At 37.4% G+C, this 21,178-nt stretch overlaps 1 protein-coding gene across 1 annotated transcript; it reads right to left on the bottom strand.

Moving 5' to 3' along the window:
• Positions 1 to 1,056: 1,056 nt before the first annotated feature.
• On the bottom strand, positions 1,057 to 20,637 carry triqk (triple QxxK/R motif containing). Its single transcript, XM_067501263.1, has 4 exons — positions 20,446 to 20,637; positions 18,301 to 18,375; positions 9,043 to 9,128; positions 1,057 to 2,747 (listed from the first exon to the last, which is right to left on the bottom strand). Exons 2-4 carry the CDS (start codon positions 18,359 to 18,361, stop codon positions 2,643 to 2,645), a joined length of 252 nt encoding a protein of 83 aa, XP_067357364.1. The 5' UTR covers positions 18,362 to 18,375; positions 20,446 to 20,637; the 3' UTR covers positions 1,057 to 2,642.
• Positions 20,638 to 21,178: the final 541 nt, after the last annotated feature.

The following is a 21,178-nucleotide window of genomic DNA, read 5'->3' as shown; positions in this document are numbered from 1 at the left end:
CTTGCTGAGAGCAGAAGTCAGATGAACACTGTCAATTAGCAGACAGACTTTTGGTTAAATGGCATGTACTGCACTGATGTCACACTTTCACATGAATATGAGTCTACAGTGGCATTTGATCACACAGAATGTGAGTATATCCTATTTCAACAACCTCACACACTCACACACAAGCAGATTTGCTCGTATTTAGCAAAACTCCTGACATGAGATGTAGTTCAAAGACACTACCATAGGTGACACATTTTAATGGCCCATTACGGACAGAACACCATCTGTTCTGGTCTGTAAACCTCTACAAGAATCTTTTTATTCATTAAATTTAAGACTCAAATTCAGGTGTAGTTGTTACTTTAAATATAAACTAAATATATAAACCTAAATATAAGCCTTCAGTAATAAAGAAGTAAAAACCAATACTGGTAGTTAACATTGATTTCAAGGTGTTATTGTAAGTTAACATGTCCTGATAAAGTGCCATCCTGTTTAAATCCATCGTTTACATTCAATTATTTACAATTACAGGATTCACCTATAGCCAGATGGTGGACCTCTGATCAGGAGATTTTTCGTTAATTTGTCAATTCTCATGACAGCCTTAATGTTAGCAACCAGAGTTTTTAAGGTCACTTTAAGTTTAAAAACCACCCAAATTTATATATTTGCTCACATTGTCAGAAGCCGACACATTGCTTTGTTGATACATAAAAATAGAGTATGCAACTTCAAATATGCTTGTAGTAGAAAAGTGTTTTCATCTTAATGTAAAGAGGTGATTAACACCACTCATGACGTCAGACTCAAAACAACCCTGGCAGCAAAGCAGAGGCATTTGCTCCAACAAGTATTTGAGCAAGGCTTACCAGAGAAAAGATTTGATTTTGGACCATGCATATTTATTATAATTTGATCATTCCTACTATTTAAAATACACTGTGCATAGTGGAGGACTGATAGAGCAGAGTGGATTCAATTTAAGTCTCATACTAGTGGTAGCTTAAGTTGCATTTTAGCTTTAACGTCACATACAATCCATTCAAACAAATAAAACCAAACTGAGAAAAATGACTTTTATTTTCTTCTACATGACTTTATCTATAAATGCTTCCAAAGAGATACACAATTTTGATTTTAAAAGAAATGCAACATGTTATACAGTCGAAGCAAGGCATAAAAGGTTTATATATCATAAAAATCAATTTAATTGTATAACTAACCATTGCTCTTATGTGGAAAATAGCTCTATTATCATCCTGCCAAACATGGGACTAAATAAATAGGCTGTGCTCCCAGACCCCCTTCCATTGTGTCAGAGCTTTTGAAATAGACAATGGTTTTCGATAACTGGTCTCATGTATAAAGGTATATTAGTGAGTGACCCAGCTGAGTCCCTCCTCCAGACAAATAAAAGGTACTGGCGGAGGGTGAGTTGTTAATAATAATGGTTTCTTTGACATAGTGTTTTTTTTTTTTTACTAGAAATCAAAAGATCATGGGAGAAAAAGGAGGGAAGGCTCAAAAGTAAAAAAAAAAAAAAAGAAAAATTTGAATTTTGAGAATCATATCAGCAGCAAACACAGCTTGCACAGATGTGAGACCTGTTTAGAGAGAAAAACAAACAATTCGGTAAACATGATGAAAGGAGGTCTGTTATGAATTTTGCCTTTTATGTATATAAGATTCATTATTAAAGCAATGAATCAATTGCCCTGTGGAAAACAGTATTGCTATTTTTAGAGTCAATGTGTTCTGAACAAAATATAAGAGATAGTGAACACATGAACAAAAAAAAAAAAAAGTAAAAAGCACAATGAATAAAACCCCTTGCTCTGCCACCCTTTACTAACAAAGAATCTTCTCTAAACGGTGAAAGCACTTTAATGGAAGGTCAATACTTTCACCTCACAGGTACAAATACTAAAGCAGTGGAAAAAAGAAGCTTCGACAGACCTTCATATTCAGTTCTACAGAGACACATCACAACCTTAAGTGGACAATACATACATTTGAGAAAGAATAAAAATCAAGGACTTCCTTATGTGATACACGTAGGCTCACATCTATTTAGCAGTTGTTCGTCTCTCTAATTTCCATTCAAATGAAAGAACAGGATCATATTTGTAATGTTAATCCTTTGCGAGTCGGCCTGTATGAGTAGCAGGTAGATTGTGCTGCTCTGCATTCGGCACACATTCTCAATCAGGACGAGGGCTTTGTGGATTCTAATCTCACACTTTGTGATCTCCAGATATCCAGGAGGAGAGATTTGTGCATTGGAATGTAAAGCAAGTGTTTGTGCAAATGTGACGAGGGGTTCAGCACAAGATTTTTATTTTTTATTAGTGGAGAAGACAGTGGGACGTGACTGCAGAATATGATTAACAGAGCTCGGTCTCAAACGTTTTTTGGAAGACTTGTGTTTAACGAGATGTTTTCAGACAATCAAAGCTAAATTCTTGGCTCAGGGAATAAAAGGATATAAAATCAAAGTGGTATTAATGTTGTGGCTGACAGAAGACTTTTGTAAACCATCTGAAACTTTGCTGGATGCACATTTTCTCACACATTTTCTCTGATGAGCGAGTTCAATCAAACAAAGCACAGAAACAGCTACTGCAAGTTGAAGGCATGTGTTCCACCTATTATTCATCCACATCCAGGTTAATCTCGGTGCTCAAATTGAGGTAGAAAAAGGCGTAGATGCAGAGGACAAATAACAGGATTGCAGCGATGACCAGGAAAGCATCCTGAGAAGAGAAAAGAAAAAGGTTTAAGATACAGTACAGTATTGTTCAATAGAACTTTTATCATTTTTCCTAGATCTGTCAGTTGTAAGACTTTGTAGATACTCTGCTTTGTTTGAATAACTTGTAATTAGTGTATTTAGCATTTATTAGCTTGTTTTCAAAAGTATAAAATTAAATATTTAAACTAATTGGTTATACTAATGCTTAAATGGCAAATGTATTTCTAATAATGTCTTGTCTACGCTTATTTCTGTGTTCTTAGTGATTGCTATTCACACTGACATGTCAAAGCAACAAAAATTGTTGCAACATCCTCTCCTTTTGTACTTCTTTAAAATTCAATGCTGAAAAAGTGATGAAGAAAACAGTTGTTACTTATTTTATGCTACAGTTGATAGGTGTTTGTACGGTATAAATCGGTGACTTTATTTAAAAGGTTTCTCTTTATTCATTCCAAAAATACTTTATTCTGCAAGTATAATTCTTGAAATGCTCTGAAATGCACTGAAACGTCAATGACCTTTTACCAATATTACTTTTGATTAATGTCATCACTATGGACAGAAACATACACAACATGTGTGTATTGTACATTTTTACATGTAAAATAAGCAGAGGGGGCCTGGTGGCTCAGTGGCAGAGAATTGGGTTGGGATACAGAAGGCTGCAGGATCAAATCCCACGCCACCAGATGTGGCCCCATTCAGCCACCAAGGGCAACCCAAATTGCACATTGGTGCAATTTGGTGCCCAAATAAAAATGGGAGTATTGCAGCAGGAAGGGCATGCTGCATAAAAATACATGCCAAATCAACGTGCAGAACAAGTTTTGCTGTGGGGACCCCATGAGGGACAAGCCAAAAGCAGCTAATACATGTAAAATAAGCAGCAAAGAGCTGCAAGGGTTTGTTTTGTTTTAAAAGGTTAACAAGCTGTTAATCACATGTCGTGCTTCCTGTCCACATAGCATCCCAAAACTAGTGCTTTTAATGCCATTCACACTGAAAAGCTTTGTTTACAGTGCTAAAAAATGTGTGCTAAGGGCTGATGGAAACACACAAACAGATGTGTTTTTAAAGTTACCTGCATTTGTGCAGATAAGGGCTTCAAGCCCTTTAAAAGTAAACCAGGCCCCCACAGTAGGTGGTCTCACTCTGATGGACCATTTGCACATTAATGACACAAACACTCAGAGACACAGAGATTCACTGATGAAATGAGTCAGGTGACAGGCAGTAAACAAGCTGCCAAAAAATTAGGGCAATTTATAAAAGCAAAATGCTGTAGGGGATGTACAGTTGAATGCAGAAGTTTGCATCCCCTTATTTGGAAACTGTGAAAAGAGTAAAACATTTTCCCTAATCAACATAATATGTAATTCACATTTTGCTATTGCAAATTTTCCTTCACAAAAATTAATTTACAAATACATTTATCAGGAGGGATGGAAACATATGGGTAACGTAAGGGTACCGTCTGCAATACCAGACTGTATTCACATCAGGTTAATTAAAAAAACAAAACAAACAAACCAGTATGAAGTTAGTTATGGTAAAAGAAAGGTTAGACCCTGTATCTCCCCATCCATGGGGTAGAGTGTGCCAAAAATTGTTATTTCAGTTAAATGAGACAGCACATTGAATAGTTCTGAAGAATGAGATTCACCTTTTCTCTTCATGCAAAAAGAGAGGAATTAGAAACATAATGTAGAGTGAGACTGGAGTTATATCCAAGGAAAAGACCTCTAAAAATGTTCTGTATCACATTTCACAAACCGTGCATCGAGTGACCGCAGCATCATAATCTATTTTATCTGCAATCAATCTCCACAGTTCTCCTGTAGAGAAGTTAAACTTTCTTCAAAATAATTGCCTATTTCTTTTTTTTTCCGGTTTTCTATTGGTTAATTGTCAAACAAATGGAGCTTTTCCAGAGGAGTGGCATTCAACTTGAAAATGGGAATTTGGAGCACTCGTTCATTATGTGGTGCTCACACGATTACAATCTTCATCAACTGGAGTTTCATTAGGGCCACTCAGAGTATTGAACAATGGCAGTTATTCTTTATCAAGAGAACTCATTAGCAGCAAACTTTCTAATCAACACTGGAGAGCTTGGAGTGCTTTAAAAAAAAAAAAAAAAAAAAAAAAAAAAAAAAAAAAGGATAGAGTACCCTCAGATTGGAGGTTATTCAAAAAGAATACAAAAGAAAAAAAAAGTGTTTTAAATATGCAAACTGGGCTGCATTGACTGGTAATAGATGATATGGCACGTAACTGAAAACATATGACTCTAGTCATACCATTCATAACATATGTTTCGAACATTTGCAGATTTCTAGAAATATATATATATATATATATATATATATATATATATATATATATATATATATTTTTTTTTTTGTTTTTTTCTTTGTGATATTTTAAAAATATATATATCTTAAATCTGAATGTTCTTTTAAGACATATGGGGAAAATCTACATAAATTGCAACATCCATCGGGTACAAGCTCATGAGCTAAGGATAAAAAAAATTATAGTTAAAAAAAAGCTGGGGAAAAACCAGCACACAACTGAACAATAACAGTCATAAGAGATTTTAGAAGCTTAAAAAAAAAAAAAAAAAAAAAAAAAAAAAAAAAAAAGGGAAAAAAATATTACATATGAAGGACTGCAAATTCAACCCAGTGGCCAAATGGCACTGAGAAAAGACAGGACTAAAAACAAGCATGAGAACAACAGACAAAACAAGTAGGAGATAAGGCTCAGCACAAACGAGCGGTGGTGGAGGGCTAATATTAATTCCTCTCTGGTGAAGGAGGTGGGGGCTGACAATTAAAAGGCGTCACAGCATCCACAGCTATCTGTATACATGTTGTAGTGCCTAGTCATCAGCAGCATTGGTCTTCATTAGCCTCAGCCCACATTTATCTACATCCCAGCAGCCTCCAAACAGCTTAAAGTCCTTGCTTAATTGGAAAACTTTTAAATTTCATGCACTTTAGTTTCATATATTAACCGCCAGGCTCCCATCGCTTGATTTACTTTTCTATTTGGCCTAGGCCTCGGAGAAAAGAACCGTTATCAAATCACAGAGACTTGATTGTTTTCTTTTCCTCGCGTTCCCTCACAGCTTTGAAAAACATGACAAAGAGAAGCATTTGTAATTTTGTAGACAAGATCACAAAGAAAACACTGTGCTCGTGACGTAGGTAAGCTTTTTGTTGAATCGCTGTTAAAAACAAAAGGATGCACGACATCGCAATATTTTCCCCCCACTTCTTTACTTCAGTTTTCAGAGACAGAACAGCTGGTTACAGTGACTTGTCTACGAAAACAAGCTGGAGGGGTTTTGGTGAAAACACTTGAGTTACAGAAAGCACCTGCACTTGATTGAGATCATTGGTTTCGAGGAGAGTGGCCCACTGTGTTGACTCTTGGCTTGCCTCACAAACACATTTATGTGAGCCCACGCACACACAGACACAAATACACTCATACTTAGACACGAAAAACACAGCCTCTCTGCCCACATTCTGATGGAGACCCCTGGACGGGGCCCAAGCACATCATCATCTTCATCATGTGGCTCTCTCAGTACCGGCAGCAGCTGCAGCACACTCGGCATGCTGGGAGCTGGGTCCCTGTCACCCTGGCGACAAGCCACAGCTCAGCAGACATCCCCTCATCTGGTCCACCCCTTTATTCTCCTCCTGGGTTTGTCTGTTTGTGTGCGTGCTTGTACACACAGTCTGTTTGTGCCTACGTGCTACGCAAGAAGGATTCAGAAAGAGCGTTTGTGGCTCTATGTGGGTGGCATCAAACAACTGTTGGTGCAGTTGATAAGCACGTCTCATATATACTAGTCACATTTCCAAATAACCAGCCATTAGATACATTTTATGACGGGTTATTTATTTATTTAGATGGAGCCTTGCCCTCTTATATTTCTCCATCTATCCAATACGTTTTTTAATTTTCAACTAACAATTGTTTTTATTATCAGTAATCTACAATGAAAGGTGAAGTAATCACACAAAATATTGTATATTTAATTTTAAATTACATAAAACAAAGTACCAGATACATATCTGAGGATGAAAATAGCTGTCTTGTAATAGACTGATCAATAGATCTAAAGTTAAAGACACTGTAACAGCTGTCATCACAAATTTAACATGAAATAACAATTTTATAAAAATAGCCTAACGCTACTATCACTGTGTGTCCTCTCTTTTCCTTTACAGCCCTTTTCTCGCCATTTGCTTTCACCAACACTTTTTACACACAAAAGAAAATTGGGATGTTTGTAATTCGGTGTGACTAAAAAAAAAAAAAAAATATTAACACTACAAAAAGTGTTCTATATGCCATTTACTCACCACACATACATCCTCAAATGACAGCTGAAGGATACCCAGAGCCATTATGTGTAGCATCCATCCTCTGCCAATTTCATAAGCAATTTTTTCCCAAACTTTCTAGGCTCAGCGTCTAAATAAGACTGAGTGAAAACAGTGCAGAACCGAACATAAGGCTAGTGTGCCAATTAGAAAAGGCAGCAGGCTTGTTTCCTGTGCTGCCAGCCAGTGTGTTGGAGCTACTTTGAAGGAATTTCTTCTCTGAGCAACCTGAGGAGACTGCAGCTGACTTTCTGCCAGTTTCTTCATCTTTGCTGTCATGACCCCATGCCATCCAACATTTAGTTGAGCTGTGGATCTGCGCTTCTATTAACACACTGTGACTCAACACTGTATAAAAACATGCCCAAATACAACAGTAGCTGTTTTCTGTTGTTCCGCAGGTCAGCATTTTGTGTGCTTTCTGATTTCTGATCAATGTTGTGGTAACAGAAGTTCTCTCACTCTCATTTTCTCTTTTCTAATCTCTCCATCCTTTTCTCTGCCAACTTATCCAGACTGCCCTGCTACTAGGACAGCCCCAAGACAGGCTGCCCTGGCAGCTGCCAGATTCTTTGTGCCCACATGTCTGCTAGCCCTTCTGAGATGCCAGCTGCATCTGAGACCAGTATTTCAAACATGGATACAGTGAAAGAGAAAGAGAGGACAAGGAGTAGGAGGAGAGAAGAGAACGGGAACTTCATGCATTGAGCAACATGCCCATAAACGACAGCCCAATTATTCCTGTCAGGCAAAGTTCTAGTGATGGGGGTTTGATGGTGAATTTGGGGGGGGGTGTAAAAGTCACAAGTTTATAAAATGCTAAAAGAATGCAATGCAAAAGCAGGCATGACCAAATACCCATTACACTTGGGATGAATTTCAATTGAACTGGGGCCAAGAGGTCTACGTCACTTTAATATCCTTGTCCCAGAGGTATTTTTAATCCGACCTCTGAAAATTTCCCTCATCTTGGGCGTGAAAAAGATGAATTATTTATGAGCAATATCAATATTTCAAGATATGGACTAATCTAATTGGATTAAAGACGTGCTTAATGAGGACTTGCGTGTCTAAGAGATGCATATTTTAAAACCTGACCATTTCACCCGGTGTTTAATCCTCAGTACAATTTGTTCATCCCTGTATGTTATGTGCCAACTGAAGCTTAATGAGGAAGTAAGGCCTTTTGGCTTTTGATTTATTGTAAATAGAACCAATTTTCAATGCCACCAAGAAAAATAAACAAGGAAAAAAATGACATAAAAAGTGTCTGAATGATGGTTTCTTAAAACTGATTCTCAGTTAAACCACTACATTGAGGGCTTGAATTCATTTCACTACTGTATATGGGGAAACCATGAATAGCATAAACAGGAGTGCCATTTGCCACAGTGATAAACATGGAGTCATCCATCTTTGCCTGCACCACAGCTCCTAATCACTGTGGAGACACTCACAATTTTCTACCTTTGCACCACCATCTCCTCCATTTTCTTTCACATTACTCAACTGTCTAGCTTGTAAGCTTGTTTATCCTTCCTTTTCTTTTTCTTCTGTGCTGGGTATATTTTTCAAGTTATAGAAAAGACAACCGTTAAATTCTATCCAGGAAAGCACATCACTTCATTTCAGGTCCATATAAAAGATCATGCTCCCTAAAGACCTAAGTAGTAAGAGAGCTAAGAGAATGGGATATGAAAAGCAACCTAGTAAGACATGCTCTCAAGCAGGAAGACAGACAGACAGAAAGAAGATGGTTGGCAGAAGGACAGACGGGAATAATCACAGATGGGCTACGACAGACAGGCAGCCAGAAGTGGTGGAATACATGTAGAGACAGACTTCAGTAGTCCCACAGAGAGAGGGAAAGTCAATACAGGAAAGTCTCACCCTAAATCCAGAGGAATTCTTCTTTGCTTCAGCTTTCAGACGTGTCGCCTTTAGGACGAACTTTGTCTTTTTGTAGTCCTGCTTACCTGAAATAAATAAATATTAAATGACTGCAAGATTGAATAATAGACTATGGGTATATAACAAATATGTGTGGGACTATTTCTTGCCCAGGAAAGGTCACCAGGAAAGCTGAAACTTCAGGCAGCTACTGGGCCAGATTAAAAAAAAAAAAAAAAAAAAAAGAAAAAAACCTTCACCCTCTGGGAAACCACAAATTTACATTTTCAGATTTGTAATGATATAATGTGAGTATAACATTAGCAAATGTTGTTGGTGCAGGTAGTGAGATTTGTTATACATTCTTTTAGAGAGACAAGGTAGTTGTTAAGTTGTTTTCAATCTTCACGCCAAGCCAACGTAACTTTGTTATATTGCTCTGATGAAACACTCAGCAAAAAGACTTAAATATCAAACTATGAGGAATTCTCAGTAGCAAGTGCAGGAAAACTGGGCTAAATTCAGTATTAAAATGTTACAATGTGTACAGTTAAGCTTTCCCACGCATCACAGTCTGCACATGCACCCAAAATACAAAGAATCTGTTCCGGCCTAAAATGCACATAGTTAGTTTACGGCCCATGGGTCTAACTCTCAAGGGTGAGTGTTGTGGGCAAACTGGCCACCTGGCAAAGTGTGTGTGTGTACGCTTCACATGAGGCACAGCCGGCTGTCTTGGTCTAATTAGAAACAACACACTGCAGGAAAAGGAACTTTGCTAACAATAGGGTGGAAAGGCAACAGCTTGCTGAACAGTGTGTCTGTGTGTGTCTCTAGTACTTCTATCTTTGTGAGAACTTGTTTTATCTGAAAAGGACTTGGTCCATTCTCAGAGCAAACTTTTAGGACTTCAGTGGGGTTTGACTGAGGGTTGAGGGGCTTGTGAAGCAATGGATGTTTATCATAAGGACAGTGCTTAAAGAAAGAAACACAGGTGTGACAGAACAGAAAGGGACCGAGCACTCAGGGCATTTCTTTTAATGTTTTCTCAGTTGGAGATGAGACATGCAAAGGCCAATTGAGTGTTTATTCCTAGCCAGTTAAGCTCAATTTACATTGGGAGAGAGAACAATAAAAACCTCCACATTCCATTAGAAAAGGGAATAAGAGATAAGAGTGAGCAAGTGAAAGTGTGTGCATGTACAGTCAAAGCTCTGTACTGTACTACTCCTCTTCTAGCACTGCCATATAGAAAAGAGGAGATGACCATTATCCTGGTGCCTCTCACTACACACACTTTCCCTTTTTCAAAGATCTCACTTCCCCAGCTCCTTTTTCTACTATGTTGAATCTCAATTCTTCTCCCTTTTCCTTCCTGGTGTCCACTCATCCTCCACCTCCTTCTGACTTTGTGGAGAGCTAATAGAAATGGGGAGTATGTTGCCAGGAATAGACAGGGAACAAGTGGGAATTCATTAGGATGGCCACTGTATGTCCCACCACTTGTCCCAAAGTAGAGAAGGGGGAGATGCGATTGGTGGATAACTTCAGACTGCTCACCATATTATCCAAGGACTTGGTATTGTGCAAATGCATCAATTGCTACAAAATCAACATCCAAAGCCACGGGCAGCGTGAGAGATGTAAGAATTAAACACAAAGCTTTATTCTACATTCTCAAAATACATGATCATATTTGTAACCTGTGCTGTTCTATTTAGGAAAGAAAACAGTTGGGATTGAACACACACACTGAGATTTATATCTGAATACTACAACTCAACAACCTGTATAGTCTGTTTGACAATCTGTGTCCTCGCAAAGTCAGATAATTTTTTTCCCTGCATTTACAACATCTCACTTCTTCCAAAACATACATCTGCACTGCTTTTTTCATGTACAAAGCTAAACCTGTTCCAAGTGTACATGAAGAAACTATATTTACAGTACATGTAAGCACAAGTATTCATCACAAGCTAATAAACTCACAGCCATCTGGTAAGAATCAATACGTAACTGAGGCAAATATCAGAATAATTACACCAAGCAGGTTACAAACAGTTTATATTGAGCAGAAAATTACATCAGGCTGTGTAAAGTATTGTATTACAGTATACTGTACTTTTTAAAACCTTACCTTTCTACACACCCACAAAACAAAAAAAAAACAAAACAAACAAACAAACAAACACTTATTGCACTGGGCTTATGAGCACTTCTATTTGTCATTGCTGTTCCCTCGGTTGCCTCGCTGCTGTAGACACTTTCTGTCACCAATTATCTACCTGCACTGGGCTACATGCTGCCCCCCTGCATCTGCCTGCCACTATGAAAAGGCATCAATGTCCTCCTCTACCGCAATGACAATGGAGTGACACAGAGGAATATTAGCCCTTGTAAGGTGGGCTAGAGTGGCTACTCAGAAGCTTCTGTGAGTATGCCTTTCATTGAAGTCATTACTGATTTTTTTTTTTTTTTTTTTTGGTCAAAAGTTACAAGAAAAAAATTAAAGTTTCCCATACCCCTTTTATCACACCACTCACTGAACATTTCCTTTAATCTGTTTTTCTCCAGAAAAATTCTCCATAATTTTGTTTTGGCCACTACCTGTACATGGTGTTGGATTAAGACTGAGAATAGTTTTTTTATGTTAAGTTTGAAGTCTTAGCATAATAGACAGGAGAGGGGTATTAGTTAAAAGCTACATTTGACAGAAGAATCAAGATTTGGTTGGGGGTGGGGGGGGGATTCTATGACTTTTGTGTCACCCATAAAGGGAAGCCAAAAGATGTAAAGACATCAAAACATTTATACCATCTTTACCAGCATTTGATCACATCGGTGTCGGTACAGATGCTACATTCCTGTCAGAATAAATTCAGAGTCTTGCAATGTGAAAAGACAAGACAGTAGGATAAGACACTAGCATTGAAGGAGAACACACTAGCATGGAAGCAGAATTCACAGTAGACAAAGTAGAAAAAAAAAATTCAATACAAACAGCTTCAGGCAGAAAAGACAGATGGTTGAGGGGAGAGTCAAGGGACCATTGTCACAGATCAACCAGTTCCCCTGTGAACTACAACTGATATTTAACTACTCAAAACAAAATCTTCATACACAATTTGAGTTGTGATCATTGTACAAAAATTAAATAACTCTTCCAGTCAACTTACCCACCTCATGCACAAATGCCCACCTGTCTTGTGCAAAAAAAAAACAAAAAAAAACCTGTTTTTTCTAGACCGTTTTTTCATATATAGGAATATTAGCCCTATGCCTTTATAAGACATATATACACTATATAAGCTTCTGATGAGTTTGAAGAAATTAGTCAATTGGACAGTGTCATGCTACTGATTAACAAACACTTGCCTTAGACCAAGTCATGATTCTAGTATAGAATAATGCTAGTAACAGGAAATCATGTCATTCCAATTTATACCATCTACATCATGTCACAACCCTCTGCAATTCAACTGTCTTTATTCCAGCCATGCATCATATAACAAGACATTTAAATATAGGTTAATAGACATTTTCATGCAAGAAACATTATGAAATCAGCAAAGGAAAATTAGGAGTGTCCTGAAACACACACTACTATTTCAGTTTGCCACGTTCTGCAGAAATACAGTATCTCCTGTGTTGGTCTTTACAAGTAGCATATGTAAATCTCTTCACAAACATTCAAAACTGAGAAAACATGTGCAACACAGTATGTTGATTCTTTAATGCTGGTTGTAAATACAAAGATAGAGGTTTTACAGGACCAAGCACTTTAGTGTAGCAGTAATATCACTAAGAGCATAGTAATTTTGGTTAAATATTTTAATTTGACAAAACCATTGAACTTTTTAATTCCTGGATGCTACCTCAGTCCAGGCCAGTTTTTAATCAATATCAATTTAAATATTTACAGTTTCAAATGTTTGAATCACAGTAAGAACATTAACAAATGCTTGAAATAACACTGGTCAATGTAAAACCCACCCGGGACTGTAATGTTTAAAAAGTTACCGTACACAGCTGTCACAATACCAAATGCCAAACAGAAACACTAACATACCTGAGGAATTCATTCTGTGTGTGTGTGTGTGTGTGTGTGTGTGTGTGTGTGTGTGTGTGTGTGTGTGTGTGTGTGTGTGTGTGTGTGTCCATGGAGACAAAGTGTTTTGCATATGCACACCATACAGAGTGACGAACTTATTCCAACAGACAGCCCACCATCCAGTACTCTCTGAAAGCCCAGGGACAATTCAGGCAATACACTGACAGCGTGTCTGACAGTTCCCAAAGCTCAGCTTTGCTTCTCTGTCTATTTGGCATAGCGGCCAAAGAGTCACTGACCACATGGTGCGGATCGCTGGCATCTGCTAGAAGGCATGGTAGTGGAACTGAGGGCTGATGCCAGAAACATATTTATATATTTATGCCTTGTCTTTTGCATCATGTCAGACGAGAGACCAATTTTTAGACGATGGAGGGGAAACCTACACATTAGGGTTGTTTCCAAAACGGAGACCAAAACCGAAATAAAAAAGTCCATGATGGATGGATCAGAAATTCAAGTCAGCAGTGTGGGATTTTTGATTATGCAGTGAAGCTTAGGGTTGGCAATTGTGTGACAAAACACACTTCACAACTTGCATATTCAACACTCAGTTTTTTTCTAGTCGTTGAAAGTGATTTTTAGAACACAAAATAGAGGATTATGCAATGATGCAAACAACACTTCTAATTTTGAATACTAAACTTCTACCTAGCTTCAGATGTAAATGCTACCAAATATTTCCACATTTAATTGCCAGATGCAGAATTTCTAGGTGAGAGCTTGAAATATTATACTGTATATCTTTATATGTGCAGTATATATGTCTTTATGTGCTAGTGTTTTCAACAGGCAGCAGTAATCATTGCTTGAGCAGAATGACCATTTGTACTTTCATGTAAGAACGCTAGAGCTTTACCTCTCCTGAGGGCAGCTTGGTGCATTCAATTATAACAGGCTTAATAATGGTATTTAAAAAGAGAGTGTCAACAGTGGCACTGTGATGGCTATCTGACATGACAAAAGCACTCCAGCAGGGATGATGGCACAGCTCAACAACCGGGTCGGACTGCTGCTGATGTGCAATGAATAAGCCACCCTATTGTGACTTCAAATTACCACGTGTGGCCGATTCCAGCTCTCAGAAGACTATACCTCATGCCATCTTTAAAGACTTAAATTTTAATATCCAACATCTTCCCCTTCACCTCAGCTTTAAACAGCAGTTCACTAAATGCAGTGCATTCTGACACCTCTGTAACATATTTTGAATTGATGAGGGAGAAAAATACTAAATGGAACGGGAAAGAAAAGTGAAAAAAGATTTTCTGCAGTCCTTGTAGGGATGTGACAGTGGGAGATGAGCTTGTTATGTTCTGTCTATCTTTCATTTGTTGAACCTGCCAGGTTTTACACAATGGCAGACTGTTAACAGATATCTGGTGGCTAAACAATAATATTTTTCTGTCCCAATATAAAAACATATGCAACCATTGTGCTGCTCTATCATAGCCAAGCTTGTATAGCCCGACAGAGTAAACAAGTTATTGTCATCGCTGTCAGTTTTTTTTTTTTTTAAATGACGCCCTGTTTTCCCCATTTAAGTGAAATAACATGCAGGCTAAGGGAATAGCAACTAAAAAAAGATGACATCTGATACTAAAGCTATCTGAAAGTGAAAGCAAGGTGCAAAATTGAAAACATGAGACCACCTTATGAGCTTGCTAAAAAACAACAGCAACACCAAGAAAAATAAAGTGAGGCATAATAAGTGGGTGTGAAATCACCGGGGGCCAACAATCATTCACTGGGAGAAAAAAATAAATAAATAAAAAAAATTAAGGAGAACACGAATTATTATTGAGCGGGATTTGTATTAGAGTGGATATTTTTATTCATTAAAACAAGAAGTTTGTCATTAAGACTATAAGGATGTGGTGTATTGTATCTGTCCACATGATGTATGGTTGCAAATTCATTAAAGTGATCAATAGTAATGAAAGACAGACGGGAGACTTCACCTCTTGTCATGTAATAGAACAAAGGTTTGCTGTCAGGTCTATTTGTGAACAGGAAAGAAAATGTGCATTGTACCAGTCACAGAACTAAATAAAAACATGCATTTTTTAAGACAAAGCGTAGAAAAAGAAGCTTGTTCCTACTTCTCTAGAGCAAAAACAACTTCAAGGCTTTTAAAACCCTCTCAAGTGGGTTATTTGTATCCAGGGATAGCAGATCTGAGGTAGGGTTTCAGAATCCTCCTGCTTAATGTTCATCTTGGACAAATGATCAAAGAAATCACAACCATTTTTAAATCAGATGCCAAATTGGATACTAAATGCCACAAAATAGGATTCTGAAATGTGCTCTGCCAGCCATTGTTGCAGAGTGTCTCTTGGATGAGGTCTTATGCTTTATTTATGGTCCTGTTTCAATCTAATAGAAGGCTACATGTTGTGGTGCACTGATGTGTCATTGTCGCTCTGTAATTACACCAACAAACTGTAGTAGTTTGCCGTGGGGTTTCTGTGCCCCCATGCTGAGTTTTCCTCATCACTGTGCAAGTTTTTTGGGTGCTCTACAATCTCACTGGACAATGTGGAGTTGGAGCTAATAGATGTTTAGTAGCCCTTCGTTTACTGAACTTAATGCAAGGCAGGGACGGGAGCACATGTCAGAGGAGATGGTCATCACTAAATTGATTAAGGAAGAAGGAACAAGTGGACCAATCACTGTTGGTCCACGTGGCTACAACATGTAATTACACTTTGGGCTATGGATTAGGGGTCTGCATAGGATCTGGAGCGAAGCAGTACCTTCAAGAGATCTATGGCGTCGATTTGATGCATAAGTATAAGTCAAGATTTAAGTGGACAAGTAAAATATTATGTCATCTGTGTTCTCTCACTGTATGACTGTGTCCTGATGGGATCTATTGTTCATGTTCTCTAGTTGTTTAAAAGAAAAAGTAATCCAAGCTGAAAAATGATAGATTGTCAGAAAATATACAGAGACATCATAGGTGTTGTGCTAGTTTTACAACTTTATAACTTATCTGGACTATGTCACATAATTACTGTCTCTGACAAATGGAACAAACTGTTCTTATTAGTTTTTAAAAAATGAACAGGAGGATGTGGCATCACCTGGGATGCCATAAGATATGAAGAACTGTTAGTTTTATAACTTTCATCGTATGAATTTTGTCAGATTATTCCCTGTAGCTGTGATTGATGCCATTTCTACGAAGGACACTTCTCCATTATCTCAGCTATGTTAACCAAGTTCCTAGTACAGAAACCCATTCATAAGGACCAAGGGCCAAATTTATAAATTAATGTACGTACACACATGAACCACACATGTGCATTTTCCACAACAATTGGTATGTAGAAACACAGAATGTACGAGAAAGAAAAGTGTGCATTTCATGCATATTTCAGACCATACACATGGTTTTCTAGAAGCAGCATCAATCAAATGATCAGGTGGTTAATAGAATGAGGAGCGTAATCTTATTTTAATACATTGTTAGTTCACGTTTGTTAGACGTTTTTCAAATCTATACATTTCAATAAAATGGACATTTATAGGCTGAATTTTAACTTTGAGTGATGAACTTTCTTGCCATTTATAGCTATTGTTTCCCTGTCAATAAATCTTTAAATTTGAACCTAAATTATGAAGCAGTCACACTGTAAATTTTATTTTAACATGACTATGATAAGTCAAAAATCGATCACCTTTCAAATGTTAAATCAAGAACTTTGAAATAGCAATGCAATGGTGGTTTATGTGATAAAGCATTTGTACTTGTACTTTGTAAAGATGTGAGCAGCAGTAAGGTGTGATAAAGTGTCACGAACACAACAGACTGAAAAACTGCTTCTTACTTTCCAGAGCTTCTTCACACTGCCAAGTCTAATGAGTGGTGGAGCACACTTAAGTGTTAATGTGAAAAAAGCTGTTTAAAGGGCTTTTCTACTCCCATTCATGGCTATTCTAGGAGTGGAAATGAGGCTTGTGCATGTGTACTCACTTCCACTTGACCGAGATCTCAGACTGTCACTCCATTTTTTGCAGAACTTTCTTCCATGGATTCAGAAAGTGCCTATAGGACAACAGAGTCACATTTCATGTGCCCTTTTTGCCACTACTGAGTTTTATGTGAAATAAAACCTTTAAGGTTGTAAGGGGAGCACAGCTTCCTTTTGTGTTTGCATCAATCATAGCTGCTAACAATTATTAAGCTTCACTAAAGGTGTCCCTTTGGTTTTGTTTCCAAGAGGTAAATAAAAAATAAATAAGAGACATAATATGAGCAGTGATCTTAAAGCAACTACAGCTGGCATGCTAACGTGAACCTAACTTGATTGATGCCAACCATATTGCCTTATTCAGTTCTTTATAATCTAAGGGGAAAGATGGGGAAACAAAATACTGCAGGATAAGAGGGGCATTGAGCTTTTTAAAAACAGCCTCTGACGTTATGCATGGCATTTGGAGTCAGTCATGTGGCGTCCATGTTCGTCTGCAAGTGTAATTACTTCCACAGCTTGCATACTGGTTCAAGTCCTTTGAGTTTGGTTTAAGTGTCAGTGCAATCCAACAAATTAGAAACATTTCCAGGACTGAGCGGAGACATTATGCCAATTCTTACATAGCCAGTTTTGATAAAGGTCTTTGAAATGGTCGAGCAGTTAGCAAGTTTGAAATATACAGTATGTGAAACCACCCCTTACTGCAATACAGCATCACGTGTGATACATTAAGCATGACATTAATTTGTTTTAGAGAGAACAATGAGTTGATTACTGTGTTGTAGTAAAAATTGTCAAGCACTGATTTATGATTTGTTGAAATAAAGTTACACAATAAAGGCCCGTCTCATGTCAAAATGCATGAAGAACGAATTTACATAACTTATTGTTGTAAATGTACCTTTATATTGATAATAGTTTTGATTAAACGATAAATCATTTTCATATACAATATTCTATGATAATGGCAGATGATTCACCCTGAGAATTTCTTTCACGTTGTGAATTAAAAAGCATTTGGAGCATTCTTTAAATCAGTTTCCAAACAATGTCAAAATATCAAATCAACTAGCAACACAAAATATTGTTACATGATTTGATTACAGTGACTAATTTACCACTGATCAACAATCTCATTAAGCAGCACTAGAATGACACAAGACTCACCAATCTGTTTTCGGTACTGATCAACTGGCAAATTGGTCGCGCTGGCATCCTTCTTCCCCATTTTCCTTCCAAAACCTGACAGGAAGTAAGAAGACATATAATCTTCAGAAGGCGAGAATTTCACAGCTGGGCCTCAATATTACACCTGATCATTTAGTTTAATCAAATACAAATATAGCTCAATTCCTGTTACTGTAGCCTGAGATAACGTGTGAAATCTGCAGGAAGGATCAAGTTAAATACACAATCATACATAGAGAAGAGTAGTCAGTTTTGATCAGGCAGATGGTTTATCTCTCACATACATCTGCTACACATAATTAAATTAATTTTCACCACCTTCCATGTGTGTTATGTTCACAGTATGTGCATTTCCTATCCATCTCATTTAGTCTAACACCATTTCCCTTCACACCATGAGTTCCCTTTGATTACACTGACAGATCACAGGCAAGGTATAAAGAGAGTTCGAGTTCATATAAAAAGTGTCCTTAGGCTTGTCATTTAAATATGCAAAGGTGACACTTTTCCTCTGCAACAGAAGCAATGCCAATAAATAGGGCTGTGCATTTATGTCAGAGTTTGCATGTATAGCTGTACACTGACCGAAAATAACTACCGTGTCTCTATAATACCATTCTTTACACAGTGCTAAAACTCTGAGTGTGTTTCTTGCACCAATCCAACATACTTGTTTCTCAGCAAGCACTCTGCTCTAAATTCCATACAGGCTCTATCAACACACCGCATCAATCAATAGTGTAGCCTTTTGTTTAAAATAGTGGAAAAAGCAAGTATGAGTCAAGGGGCAGACCTGTACTTTCTGAAGATTCTGAAAACTCTGACCTGTTTGCTGGCTAACTGATCTGACAATGATTAAAAGAAAACAATCAGACTGACCAATACGCTCAGATAAATAATACTAAATATCTACCAAGCCTTGCTCTTCTAATGATTAAAATGATTAAATGAAGGCGTGAAATTTGAAAGCAGGTGTGCACAGACAAGAACAGGGTGAATACAAAAAGAAAACAAGTATCTATGTGCATCCAAGAAGAACAAGAGTGGTGGAGAGTCTTGAGGTGCAGCCGGGGAATAGAGGAAAGACTGAATTACCATGCTCAAAGAACACGGCTGGCTGCCTGTGCTGTCTGATACCTTCTCATGGAAGGGTACTGCTGCCTTGAGAGACCTGAATTCTAACTTACACTAAAAACACTGTTTTCAGCTACACTTCAAACAATGTTAGTGCTAGCAGCGACAGTGGATGTATGCAAAGCTATTGTTCTCCAGCAGTTGGAAACCACAGTCAGCAAATTATAGAAAATGAGAGGTGGACATAAAGGGGAAGGGGAAATTGTTCAAATGTGATGTTTACAGTTGGACACAGTAGGCTTACAGTTCCAAGCCATGTTGTATGGTGCAGCAACATCACAATATCTAAATTGCCAAAAGCAACACATTTGAAGAATCTGTCATCCTGCTCTGAATTCCATCATGTGTGCCTATTTTGCATCTGTAAGGGTGTTGTATAAAGAAAGAACAAGAAATGTGCTGAGAACTACAAAAAAATATTAAACAGTTACTGCACTGTAAATAATTTTTTCCCCCTCAATGGTGGCACAATTTACTTTAAGTTGTGACAAAAGGCTACTCAATAAACTTTAAAACCTTATAACATACCTTTTGTACTAAATAAACTTTAAAACCTTATAACATACCTTTTGTAATACCTTCCTACAAAAAACTTTGTTCAAATTTATTGTTTACGTCAAATGTATTAGGCTGCATGGGTTTTTCTTCCAGGATGTTGGCCTAACAAAATGGGAAAGGGGTGTTCTGTGGGTACATTTAATAGATACAGTAGCTTTTATCACAAACTTTAGCGTTTAGGGGCATTGTTGTTTCTGGAATTTAGAAGTACATAAATACATTGTCGGCATGTGGTAAACCAGCGAAACATGCATTTAGAGATCTTTTTTTTTTTTTTTCAAACAAACCTTTGCAGGAATAATATCTCAGTTTCAGAGTGTGTTAGCATAAATTGTTATATTATTCAACTCTATAAGACTTAGATTACTCTAATGTAGCTGTAACTTAATTGTATCGGGCAAGCTTCAGTCATTGTATTTATGAACTACTTACACTGTTGTTGTTGTTTATCGGGAGAATATATCGCTTAATTGAGGTGTTTCTGCAACACGAAGTCCATTGCTGCCGTACGTGGACAGGTAGGAAGACAAAAATGACGATTTTTGGCTGCACTTTGATCCAAATTTCAGCAAAATGCCAACACACCACTTCTTTCCACGGATATTTCCTGGTTTATAAGCAAACATTGATGACGGACAGCCTTTTGCTCCAATCAGATACGGGTATTTTTCGGAGGACCAATAGCACGAACATAAGGTTGGACGTAAAAACGAAATGCATGATGAGCTCACAGTCATCCCTCCCTCCAATAGCTGCAGGATATTTTCTATTTATATATAAGGCAGTTAAATGCTTTTTAGCGCAAGTGTGTTATATGGTGAAAATGCATAAGGTAAACTCTTAACTTAAAGGGTCATTTTTACATCTCCATTTTTTTCCATTTTTTTTTATTCTGTTTCATTCCTACCTTTACTTAAGTAAATTATTTTTTTATATTTCTTCAGGAATGCAGAATATACAAATCCCTTGTGCACACAACTTGCAAAACTAAATGTTACATCCATGGATGCATCTTCCCAAAAATCTAACCATATAAGTTGGAATGAAAATAGACATATGTTCTATTAATTAAAAAGTCTATCAGTATTAGTTTGAAAAATGGCACAGTTGTCTCGTCATATGGCACAAATGGCACAGTTATATCCTTGTTGAAAACACTAATATT

This window comes from Channa argus, chromosome 1 (genome assembly GCF_033026475.1).
Source record: "Channa argus isolate prfri chromosome 1, Channa argus male v1.0, whole genome shotgun sequence".
In the NCBI taxonomy this organism is placed as follows: Eukaryota; Metazoa; Chordata; class Actinopteri; order Anabantiformes; family Channidae; genus Channa; species Channa argus.
The sequence above is the reverse complement of the archived record's forward strand: the minus strand, read 5'-3'. Positions and strand labels throughout refer to the sequence as shown.